This window comes from Chamaea fasciata, unplaced genomic scaffold (assembly GCF_029207755.1).
Source record: "Chamaea fasciata isolate MVZ Bird 193981 ecotype frontalis unplaced genomic scaffold, bChaFas1.0.hap1 SCAF_7, whole genome shotgun sequence".
Classification (NCBI taxonomy): domain Eukaryota; kingdom Metazoa; phylum Chordata; class Aves; order Passeriformes; family Sylviidae; genus Chamaea; species Chamaea fasciata.
Genome location: NW_027094092.1, coordinates 50,590,296 through 50,602,932, shown reverse-complemented (window position 1 = coordinate 50,602,932; position 12,637 = coordinate 50,590,296). Strand labels below are relative to the sequence as shown.

At 42.6% G+C, this 12,637-nt stretch overlaps 1 protein-coding gene across 1 annotated transcript in view; it reads left to right on the top strand.

Moving 5' to 3' along the window:
• Positions 1-12,637, top strand: part of CCDC85C (coiled-coil domain containing 85C) — a 109,652-nt gene extending 97,015 nt beyond the window's left edge. The window contains exons 4-6 of the mRNA XM_066188781.1: positions 583-678; positions 7,276-7,374; positions 8,958-12,637. Coding sequence (XP_066044878.1) covers positions 583-678; positions 7,276-7,374; positions 8,958-9,047 — 285 coding nt within the window. The 3' untranslated portion in view covers positions 9,048-12,637. The remainder of the gene's footprint in view (positions 1-582; positions 679-7,275; positions 7,375-8,957) is intronic.

Here is a 12,637-nt window from a genome sequence, read left to right as displayed (position 1 = left end):
GCATCTTTGCCAATGGAATCCTTCATGCAGGAGGACTGGCCAGCATTTTGGAAACAAACCCAGCCAACATTAGGTTTGGACATCTGCTTGTTTTAAGGTTGCTTTCACAATTTTCTCTGTAGCTGAAGATCAGTACTTGATGTCTATGTGAAAACGCTGCCAGAGAAGCAATGAAGTTATGCCAACTGTTTCTTCTTTCCTGAACACAGCTTCTTAGAAATGACCGTTTTATTATGGAAAATCATCTTGTTTGCATTGCTCCCATGTCTAGAAGGATGAGTACTGTTTGATCTTGTCCTTGTAGAAAGCTATCCTAAATGAACGAAAAATGTTTCTTGAATCAATTTAGATTTACACCGTGGTGATCTCTTGCCTGAACACATCTAGACTGGGTGCTGGTACTTAAATGGTGTCAAATCAAGTGACTTGGGAGGAAGGGGCAGTGGTGTCTTTTGTCTTTGAAACATGGCTAAGGGGATTGAATTCGAGACAAGCTAGTGGTCAAATTTTCTGGATATTTTCTTTGTCCTTGCTTAAATCACCCAGAGGGGAATTAACACGTATCTTTTCTGATTTCCACAGGGACCAGCTCGCATGACATCTGATCTTGCATCTTCTCCTGCAGCAGGGTATGTCCCTGTGAGTCAGAAGCCAGAGGCTGTGGTGCATGCTATGAAGGTAAGGCTGTGTGGGGCACTGAGGTGTCCTGTGTTGCCCCTGACTGGCAGAGCTGGGCATTGGCTCTTCTCGTGGAAACAATGAACACAGAAAGTTAATACACAGGCTGGATATAGGTAACCAGCACCTGTGTCATGATGAATAAGCATCGCTTAAAATAGTTGCAGAGCTAAACAAGATTATGCACAGCTATTTTTTGGGGGTTGAAAACCTCCAATAAAAGCTGGTGATGCTGAAGGTGTTGGTTACCCTTTGCGTTCATCAGTCCTGTGTAAACTGGGACACTGGGGTGACAGTGATGACCAAAGTGATGTTTTAAAAAGGGATATAAAACCTGTATTTCCTCATATATTTTGTTACTGAAAATCCTTCGGCAGCCTTCAAAGAAGAAAGATTTTATTTTATGAAAATATACAACAAGCAGTGGCATCCTACCCATGTAGGATGTGCATCATCAGTAAGGATTAAAGTCAGGACCATTGACAATGGAACCATGGGAGACTGGTAGCTGAATTAAAAACTTGCATCATGATTTCACAGTAGCTTTCGGATTCTAGTGACCATCCATTAGCAGAAAAAGTGTAATACCCCAGTGCTGCATGTTTAACCAGTTAAGCAATATAGTTCTGAGTATCTAAGAGACACAGGAGCACAAATCCTTCACAAGGTGCCATAGGGATGGCTGGAAAGTCTCTTAACTAAATTAGTCTTTGGTTGAAATATAATGATTTATAGATTTGGATTTGCTGGAGCTGAAGAATTTTGTCCAGGGTTAAAAAGATTAGAGCAACTCAAAGGAGGATTCCTGGATGGCTGCTCTGGAGCCTGGATCCTTATGGTCATAGCTGGAAAAAAGGTCCAGCAGTGGCATCACAAGCTTGGATGATCTTAGGCCTGGAGATAGATGCTTACAAAGCTCTTTGCTTTGTACCTTTCCACATCTGACAGATAAATAAATGGCACAGATGTTGCTCATGGTTATGATTCAAAAATAACCTAAATTTTCTAATTTTTAGCGTTTCTATCTTAGTATATCATGCCTGTCCAGGGTCTCTTGGCTCCAGGACAGATGTTGTGGTGGTGATGGTGGTAAAACCAACCAATGTCAGAAGAAGCAGTAGTGTAGCTGGCAAGGACATTGGTTCCACTGGGCAGTTGCCAGATCCCAGGAGGATATTGAATGCCACCATTTCTCAAGTAGTTGTTAAAGGCAAGACAAGGTTTGTTTTGGATCTGATTTGAATTTAAAATATAAATGATCCTTCAAATTGAAAGTCTTGATTTTTCAGCTTTCTTGAGGCTTTATACATCCAAATTGTATAACTCCTATTGATTGATTGTATAACTTATTAAGAGAAGGATGTTCAGCATGGTCAAGGATTAAGAAATACAGTTTTTAGTACAATTTTTGCTTGTTCCCAAAGGAGCTGACCACACAAATGGCAGTTTACCTGCTGCCGTGTATTTGTCTTGTGTTTTCCAACAAGTTTCTTCTTCGCTTGTTGTGAATGGCTCTGTGCTATCGGAATGCTCTATCCTGTACTATGCTGCAATGTGCTTGTGGGTGACATTTCTCCTGTGTGTGTATATATATATACATATACACAGATGGATCTGCTAAACTGTTGCCTTGCAGAATATTGCAAACTCAAGTGAACCTTTGTTTTTCTGTCACTTTGTACTGATTTGGCTTTGATTGCATTTAATCATCCAAGCCCTGATGCAGTCCAGACTACTGCTGTTGTTTTTTTCTTCCCAAACTGTGGAGTTCATACCTTTCTGCTCCTGCTCTTCATTGCATTTGGTGAGGTGGTGGTGAGGGATAGTATTAAGCAGAGTTGGTAGCGTTTTTAAATTACAAGATCAAATACTTATAAATTGATTATGATCATATTCTGAGGAGTAATTAGTTTCCTATTTGCTTTAGGAATTGCAGGACTGAATTTCTCACTAAGGGCAAGAAACATAAATGGTTTTAAGATGTGGTTTGATAAGCTTATGAAAAGAATTGAAAATTAAAGAGGAAGATTCTTGAAAACTAGAAATTGGGTTTGGAAAGTCTGGTGCAATTTTTCATTTAAAGGAATTGAAAGGAAGTTGGATGACTGGTTGTTTGCACATATTAGTAATCCCTCTGGTTCAGAGCTTTGTGGATTCCTAGGAAGGGCTAGAAGAAATTCAGAAGAAATTCTCCTTTACAATTTCATAGTTTGGCTGGTGAGGTGCATTTGTCTGTCTCCAAAACCCTGGAAACTGCCATGGCTTGAGTCAGGAAGGAGGTGACATAGCAGTCACGTCTCATGGGACATAGATGATCTCACATGATTTGTTCTGCTCACTCACTTGAGGCTAAAAATATTCTCACATTTGAAGTGGGCTCCTGTAGGTCAGTGTGGCACGAAGGGATGAGAGGGTGTCTATTTTTCCATCCTGTGGCTTATTTCCAAGGATCATCTGAAAATTGAAATACTGAGGAAACTGATCAAGGTCTCAATCTCTCCTCCTCCCTTGTGTCACAGTGAAATAGTCAGTAGCTGTTGGTCTCCAGCTGCAGACCTTTTTTGGCAACGTCATGCGGTAGCATATGGAGTAGGTCTTATTTGCACCCTGCAGAACTGGATGGCTTTTCCAATGCCAGCACCTGCATGTGGGAAGCTGGATGCAGCTGCTACCTTAGACCCTCATCTCCGGCTATACAGATCATGACTCTCTCTTGAGAAGAGAGCAGCTTACAAATGAGACTTTGTGCTTTGGCTGTATCACAACAGACACTGGGAAAAGCCCTTCTTGGTTGAAAAAGGAAGTCCTTATGGCTCAGCAGGCCAGCTCCTTACTGCAAGAAAATGCAAGGAGAGATAGAAAGACTAGGAAGATGATCAAGGGAATGGAGCGCCTCTCCTATGAAGAAAAGCTGAGGGTGCTGGGGTTTTTCAGCCTGGAAAAGAGAAGGCTCCAGAGGCACCTTATATCACCTTCCAGTCCTGTAAAGGGGGCTCATAAAAAAGAGAGAGAAGGACTTTTATGTCACATAGTGATGAGACAAGCGGCAAAGGTTTTAAACTGAAAGAGGACAGGCTTAGATCAGATATTGGAAAGGAATTCTTTCCTGTGAGGGTGGTGAGACACTGACACAGGTTGCCCAGAGAAGCTGTGGATGCTCTGTCCCAGGAAGTGTTCAAGGCCAGTCTGGATGGGGCTCTGAGCAACCTGCTCTGATGAATGGCATCCACGCCAAACCATTCTATTATTCCATGATTCTGTGCAGTTGGCTCCACTTGTCTTGTAGAATGTTTGCATGCAGGTCTGTCCACAGGCAGCAAGGATGAGGCAGCAAGGATGTGGCTCTGTGCCCAAGCAGAAGTCACTGAGGGACTGTCCACTCCACATGAATCTGCAGGGCTTCCGGACTTCCCCTGTCTGCACCCACATATGCAATATTCCCTAGGCTTTTTTTCCCTTGGGATTTTCTGCCAGTTAAATTCTATCAATGTGGCTGAAGTGCTGCCTGCAATTTAGCATGAGTTCTTCCTTGAGCGCGTTTAGGATTTTCTTTATTTTTCCTTCTGAAATAGTTTTGTTTGTTTGCACCTACTAAATAAGGAGCAAGATGACAGGTTGGTACTCCTAACAGCTGTTTTTGCTAACAAGAGTAAGAGGTACATATGCTACAGCTCAGTATCTCACTGAACATCAAAGCACTTTTCTTAGGAACTGACCAAACCTGCTAAAGACATGGGGAGGTGATGATGAGACAAATGTAAAAGAATGACATTTAGCCTACAACCCAGCTGCCCCCACAGCAGCAGCCTGGACCTCTTCCATGCACACAGAGCTATCAAGCAGGTGATCATCACTCCCACTAATTGTGGATAAGACAGGATTTGGCCTTCCAAAACTAGGGAAAGATCCTAGCAGGGCATATGGACTGTTCCCTTGCTGAAGCAGGATGTTTTACCAGTGCTGTGTCCAGCAGACTTATGAAGCAACAAAATTAGTGAGGTTTGCACAATTTGGAAAGTATCCCTCAATCCCAACATCCTTTATGTTGGAGAAATGAATACCTCAACTTCAGCTTCCCTTCCAAGGCTTTACTACTGTCATTCAGACTCTTTAGTGGTGTTTTTTTGATTGAATGTTTGTTTTTAAAATATGTTTGGCCATATGGGGTCAGTACAGAAAGTCAGAAGGGATGTGGTGGAGTGGGTGACTTTGAGGTGACACTGCCTTGCTCACTGACATCAATGTGGTCTCAAAGAACACTTGAGGTGTTCCCCAGTTTATTTGTCAGTAGGGAAAAAGCCAGACAAGCCAGCATGCCTACCGAGAGCAAGGTGAAAGTTGTTTTTGGGAAGTGACATCCCTGTGCAGCAGAGCAGCATTTCCCAGTCCAGCCCCATCCTCCTGCATGTGGAATAGTCCCATGGCCAAGTGGAGCAAGCTGCTCTCACTGGCATTTTATCCAGGAAGATCACAAAGAGCTGCTGTGTCAACAAAGGACCAAATGCCGTCAGTGCAGCTTGATGAAAAGCAAAAAGGAGGGGATGGCATGAGCCACACTGAGCCTGGGGTACATTTGTCTGTTTTCTTTAGGCTCCTGGGTTGAGAGGTGGCAGAAATCACAAGACATTCCCCAGTTTCTTAGACCCACACTGAATGCACAGTCCTTGAACTTTAGCTGATCCATAGATAGCTGATGTGAAGGCATGTCCATATTCCCCAGTGGTGTAACTGGAGGAACATTAACCTGGTCCTTCTAAACAGCTGAGGAGGCATCTGGCAGGATCTGAGAATAGCTGGGGCTGGGTCAGCACTAAGAAAAGGCCTTCCTGTCTTTCTTCAGGAGGTTATTTCACTCTTCAGAGTGTATTTTCTTCCAATATGCCTTTCCTGGATAGGCTGTTGCATTTTATTGCTATGAATCCCATTTTCCCATACCCAAGATGCTAACACATCTTTACAAAGTGCCTAGCCAAGCATGGGTTGAGCCTGGGAAGCAGAGTGATTTCCAGAGTAAATGAGATTCAGAAATTAAATACACACATAAACTTCCATCTGATCATCTTTCAACTCCAGCTCCAGCTGCCTGGTTAACACTATTAAAAGACATTTCCACTGAAAGAAATATGCTGTGCCACCTTTTCACCTCCTGGACTAAGGAATGTGCATTTAGTTTAAGCGCAAGTTGTAGAAAACAGTTTGTTTTAGTCTGCTGAGACTCTGGTGCCTGCAGGATGGATGGCTGTTGAGAACAGGGGCTGGGGCTGATGTGATCTTTAACTAATCTACCCCATGGTTTCCTTGACACTTGCCCTGTGGACACAACCAATGTTCAGCTGCCAGCCAGGTGCTCCATGCCAGGATGTGGTCCTGCAGGCTGCTGGCTTTGCAGCCAGCAACGGAAGCACACAGGCTCCTGACAAGCAAGTTCAATGTGCAAGTCCAGCTGGATCAATAATTAATTCCCTCCTCTTCAGCAGAAAATAGATGCTCTCTTTGTCAGCATGTACATGCTTTTTGCATCCCTCTCGCCCTTCCTCTCTTCTTAGAATGGATGTGGATAATTCCTGTCTGTGCAAAGACTGGTCCCAAGTAGGCTACAGGCCCTAGGAGAATGACCTATTTTTGTTTGTAACTCATTTTGAGTACAGCAGGATTGCTGTGCTGAAGCAGACCAGGGGGTAATCTTCCCTGGTATCCCATTTCGTGGAGCGGTTGGTGCTGTATATACCTCAGCAAAGGCTGAAACCCATCCTAGCACAGCATCTGACTCTGTACCTCCCTGGGATGTATAGGAATATTTATTCACACAAGTACACCTGTTGTACACCTTCATACGTGTGTGGATGCATCGTGGTGAATGAGACCACGTGTTGTTTGATGATGTTGGGTGGTTGCAGGATCTCTGGCCCTGCACACTGAGCTGACCACGTGGCTCATCAGTGGTGAAGCCCTGGGTGAGGTGTGTAATTCAGCACAGAGGCAACAGTAAAACCTGGAGGCTCCTGTGCTGTTCTATGCCCACCATGTGTGATGTGCCTGTCTGGAGGAATTGTTGGGATGCATGCAGGCACAGCAGAGGGGTATCCCTCAGGTCAGTGTTTCCAGCTGAAAATGAAGGCTGCCTTTAGCCCCAGGCAGTCTACTTTCTGTGATCAAGGGACCACCTGGCCACAGCTGGGCACTTTCTCCCTGAAGGAGCTCTGTGGGGGTGGCCAGGACGGTGGGATGTGTCAGGCCAGGGCTGGCTTCCACTTGAGCTGCTGTAGAGGTTTGGGGTGTGGGCAGCACACTCTGAGGGACAGTATGTGAGACTACCAGCAGTCTTCCTGGAAGAGATGCACTTGTGGGCACAAGCAACCTGCTCTCAGTGCTCCCCTGGACTGTGGCAGCAGCCACACCATGCAGGTGGTGGGACAGAGGCAGGACATGGCTGGGGGAACAGGAAGGATAGAGGTGCCCAGGTTGATGTTATGCTTGTCTTTGCTTGTCTTGAGGCTTTGTGAATCCTGCCAATTTAAATACCTGTTCATGATATTCTTAGGGACACAAATAATTATTTGAGGATCATAATGGTTTCGTAATGTTGTTTTTTTGTAGGTCCTTGAGGTTCATGAAAATTTGGACAGGCAAATGCAAGACAACTATGAAGAAGACCTAAGTGAAAAGGAGAAGGCAATCGTTCGTGAAATGTGCAATGTAAGAACTCCTCCCAGCAGCTCTTGGGGTTCCTTTTGTGGTCTTTTGTTAGAAGTATGGAGGAACAGGGGTCTTGTGCATGTGAGGATTGTGAGGTCCATGGGCACAAGGCTCTGCGCTTTTGGGTGATCTGAGTGCCTTGTTTACTCACTGCACAGAGCAGCATTTGCTCAGTATAGTTCCAACTTTTCTGCCTTCCTGGCTGTGGAATAGCTTGTCTAGCTGACCAGAGATGTGCAAGGGGCTCTCCCTGACTAGGAGAGTTCTATTAGCAATTGTCTCTATCTGTGCCCTTAAGGGCTTGGTTTGGGCTGAGCAACAATTGCTTGCCATGCTTAAAGTAGTACAGCTTGTATGGGTTTGAGCCTAAACCACATGGTAATGTCAGAGGGAGAATCTTGTCTGGATTCATTCAACAGCATCATGATATGTGGGGTGCTACTAACACTGCCGACGTTTTGGGCAACCACAGTTAACTGAGCTGGCCACATCCTGTGCAGTGAGTGCTCATACCCAACCTCTGCTCTGCAGTGTCTGCTATCATGGCATTGCCTCCAGCCTCAAAGCACCTTGGCCATGCTCTGGCTTTGAACAAAGAGGTTGAGATTCCTGCTGGAGCACAGCCTGAGCTGCCTGTCACCTGCAGTTGGGAATGTGCTGTTCCATTGCCCAGAGTAGGGAGGAGGATGCTTATGAGCCTTCTTTTTTTGAAGTCCACATAAGAGGTTGGCCCAGGTGGCATCATTTAGTGCCTTCGATCAGTTGAGAGGGGGCTAATGCTGTTTAAATTCTGAAGCCCACCTTAACCTAGAAAGAGGGTATGAACACAAGCACAGCTTGCCGAGCTAAATCACTGTGAGCATCCTTGGCAAGGGCTGAGGCACTTCACTTTGGTTGCTGGATCTCTATTAGCAAAGCCAAGACTAAAGTAAATGAAGGCCTGCTTTTTAGGGTATCTTGTCTGTTTAATTTCTCAGTCCCTTGTAGCTATGCTGGGGGAAAGGTAAAATACTGTAACTTCATCCTCCCAAACTGACTCATCTCTATTTGTCTATCATCAGCTGTTTTGTCTTTAAATATTCATTTCATGTAGATTCAAGGCAGCTATAAAGTTTTTTTGCAGTTTATTTTTTATTTAAATAGTGGCCCTAGAGTGATGAAATGTATGTTTTTAGAAAGTCATATATATATAATTTTAATCATTATCTTTTTCATTATCTTTTCTGTTCATGGTAGCATCTTTTCTGTAAGCATGGCAGGGTTGACCTACCATTGAACTTATGTTCTGAATCTAGTGTATTTGTTTTATACCATTACCCCAGGCAAAAATGGTTCTAATTTCAAGAGGGACTAATTAGAAAAATGCATCAATTTTTTTTTTCCCTTGGAAACTGGTGCAAAGATGCCATCCAGTGTCCCTGCTGAGAACTGCAGCCCAGCTCTAGGAAAGGGCTGGATTTGGCTTTCAGACTGCAATTTAAAAAAAAAAAAATTGCTATTCCTCAGTGGCTTTGTTGTTTGGACTTTTTTTTTAAATTTCTGCCTTTCTCTCCCCAAACCCTTTATTTTTTTTTTTCTTGCAGGTTGTCTGGCGAAAACTTGGTGATGCTGCGAGCTCCAAACCCTCCATCAGGCAACATCTGTCAGGAAACCAGTTCAAGGGTCCCTTGTAGGAACACCGTCCTGGCGACTGGAAGTGATGGATTCTGTGAAGACTAAAGAGGCAGAGCTCAGTGTTTCTAGCTGCCTGTTCTTTGGGAGTCGGGGTTGAGTTTTTTCAGGGTTTCCTTTTTTTTTTTTTTTTTTTTTTGTAACAATAGTGTAAATATGGCAGCTAAAGGCCTGATTTCCAGGCTGTGGTGCTCTGGAACTACTGTTCACCGGGTAACCATCCAATAATGCCAGACTTGCATCATTTTAATTGTAGTTCAAACCTGCTTTGTTGTAATGATCTGTTTGTAGAATTAACTAACTCAAGAGAATTTCTAAGAGGAACAAGAAGAACCCTTAACCTGCGGAGAAGTCACCGTTTGTATTGCTCCTGTCCACCCACTTGTCAGTGATTCACAGCCAGGTTAGTGGCTCCAGGCAGCCAAGGAAAATGCAATTCAAATTCATTGGCTTACTGCCTGCCAAGTTCATGAGCTGCTAACAGTTTTTTTGGAGGTCGTTATTTTGAAGAATGACATGCAACTGCTTTCACAAGGCTCTGTGTAAAATACTGAGTGGCAAGCTAAAAACACTTGTACTGCCCTACACTGTATGGTAGTACTCACCACACAAGTTTACATAAAGGCTTAAGACTCTGTATCAGGTGTTAATGAACAATTTTTCTTGATCAAATGACACAAGATTTCTGCAGTCATAATGTGAATGAAGTCACTTAGCCACACAACAGTATTCCCTACAAAATGGCAACACTTTTCTTGTAAAGCTTTCACTATGAAATAATTCAGCAGAAACTGCTATCCTGACAATGCTTATGGCTTTCACAGGATCTTCAAAAGCAGCTCATCTTTCGCATAAGGAAGATTTGGGTGGGTTGTTTTAGTGTTCTTGCTGGATCCCTCACCTATACTGGTTCCTGTGTAAGGTAACCAAACAACAACCTTGCAGAGCTAAATAAAAACTCCTTAAACATGGGCTGTCAGGTGAGACTACTTCCTGCCATTCAAGCTTTATTTTTGTTAATGAACCAAAACAAGTGGGTTTTCCCTTCTTCAAATGGTTGTATATAAAATAATGGGACTTACATTTTGCTATTGTGGAGTAGCTGCCTGTGTAGTTGTAAGAATTTGACTCCCTCCTTTTCCAAGTTGTCACAGCAGCTGTCCCTGTATTTTCATTAGATGTTCCTTCCCAATAGTCCAAGGAAGCGGGGCTTCGTTATTAGAACTCATTGGTGTAAAATAATTTGAAAGGCATGTGAAAAGATCAAAGCCTCCTCTTCAAAAGTTGTATCGATTTTAGTGACTAGTTGGAGGATGTACTGACCTCAAACACCATTACTTTCTTTTTGTTCTCTACAAGAATCAGTCACAGCTACAGACAGCTGTATTAGCTGGACAGGTTCTTCCTCTAAATTGATTTGTTCTACCAGTTGAGTTCTTGACTTGTGGTACTGTATTACATGGAGCACCCATACAATACCAAGGAACCCATATGGCAGCTAATGAAAGGTAATTGGTCCCGTGGTGCACAATAAACTATAGCTGCCTGGCTGAAGAATTTGCAGTGACAGAGCCAAAACCCGTAACCAGTAAAAAAATAGAGTAGGAATACACCAAAATACACAATAACCAGTTAAGAGTTAGCACCACTTCATTATTCATTGCAGAAATAGAAATCTAACAGTTGAGTAGGTTATTTAAAAATAACCAACCAAGAACCACCCCCAAAACACAAGTGCATACTCTCACTCACACACCCACCAGTAGATTATTTCTTACTACTGCTCAGTCAGTGAACACTGAGCTAGACGGCTCTCAGTCTAACAGTATTTACATCCCATGGAGTCTGGAAAAATCCATTCTAGAGTTTGACTGTCTTCTTTAAGCATCTTTAGAGGATTCTGGATTTCTTCCTCCTCACTTTTTATTTTGACCTCCAGTTTCTAGTCACCATTGGTGATTACTTGTCTTCCTCCTGTACAATTTATACATTGAGATTTCTGTACCAGAAAAGGTGATGTAAAGCAGAGCATCATTATTCCTTAACATCTGAAGTCAAGCTGAGGGTTACTTTAATCTATCTGCTTGAAAGCCCATTTTAAATTTGGTGGCATCTGATTGCTGGATTAAGCAGAGAGTTCAAGTATATTTGGAACAAGGTTGATTTATGTCAGTCAATTTTAACTAAAGCAACACAAATGTTGCCAACACTTGGAGAGAGTTAACTGTGTTCATGACATGCTTGCTATTTAAGGGGTATATGGGGCTATGAGCAGGTCCTCTCAACCAGACACTCAAATACTCCCTGCTCTCAAATCTCAGAATCTATTCAATGACTTCAAGCAAGGCTTGTTTTGTTCCACCTGCAGATCTCACCTACAAGGGAAACAGTGCTGCAGTTGAGGTCAATTAGCCCTGCAAATCATGAAGAGCCAGTTTATAGGGTAGCCAGCAGTTCAGCTGAATGAACTTCATACTCGTAGGGTACTGCCCTTTCAAGATTTTATTTATCATCTTCAATGTAAGATGTGCATCACCAATTTTGCAGAAGAACATGACAGTGCTGTACCTCGGGGTGTTACTGTTTAGGTGCTTTTAGTCTTGTCAATCTTCATACTTAGCTCCGTTTGAGCTATAAAATGTCTTCCTGGGGTAAAATGATGCTCAATGACTTTACAGGATGACTTGGGTGCTGAGTTTTCGGCTGTCTAAATAGATGTTTTATATGGATATTTAAATTCACTTACCTATGCGCTCAGTATTCAGTGAAAACTACCTTAGGAGCTTTATACGTTAAGTTGGAGAGGAGCATCCCTTGAAATAGTGGCCATTAAATTCACATATTTGGGGCAATAGCCCAAGATAATTTCCTCAAGATTGAAGCCCTGGGTTCTGCAATCCTCTGGCAAAGAAAGCATCCACTGTTTACAAATGGACTTTGCTTGCTTAAGGAAAGTAAAATCACATCCTTGACTTTTGTTGGAGTGACTGGAGTAAGCAGCATCTCCCTAACAGTTCCTGAAATGCTGCAGTGTAACCAGCTTCAGTTGGCTCTTCGCACCTTGATAAGACTGCTGAGCACAACCTTGTTTGAGAATGGCACATTTTTATCCAAATATTAGATATTAAATGAAATCAGTGTTAAAGTGACCTTTTATCTTTCTAGAAACTGGGGGGAAGAGTACTACTGATCTTTTTCAAAGTGCATGACTGTAAAGTGATAAAATTGTATATTTTTCATAATGTGGGGAAAGTCTATTTGTGCTGCTTTAGAAATCAGTTTAAAGTTTGATTTCTGTTAAACCTGTGATCTTACAGCCCTGCTATATTTTCTGTATATGATTTACAAAGAACTGGAAAAGTTAGCACCTGCTGTTGTGTATATAGCAAAATTCTTTAGACCTTAGCACGCGTTTTTACCTATTATTGAACCACTCTGGCTTTTTTGGGGAAGGAAAGTAATAGTACAGGTTTTTTTGATAATGTGTGTAAAACATTCATTTGAAATATTTTAGTAAAAATGAAGTAAGAGATTAATTGTGATAGTGTATACTTCTAGCTGAATAAAATAAAATACATTCTTTTTAAATAAA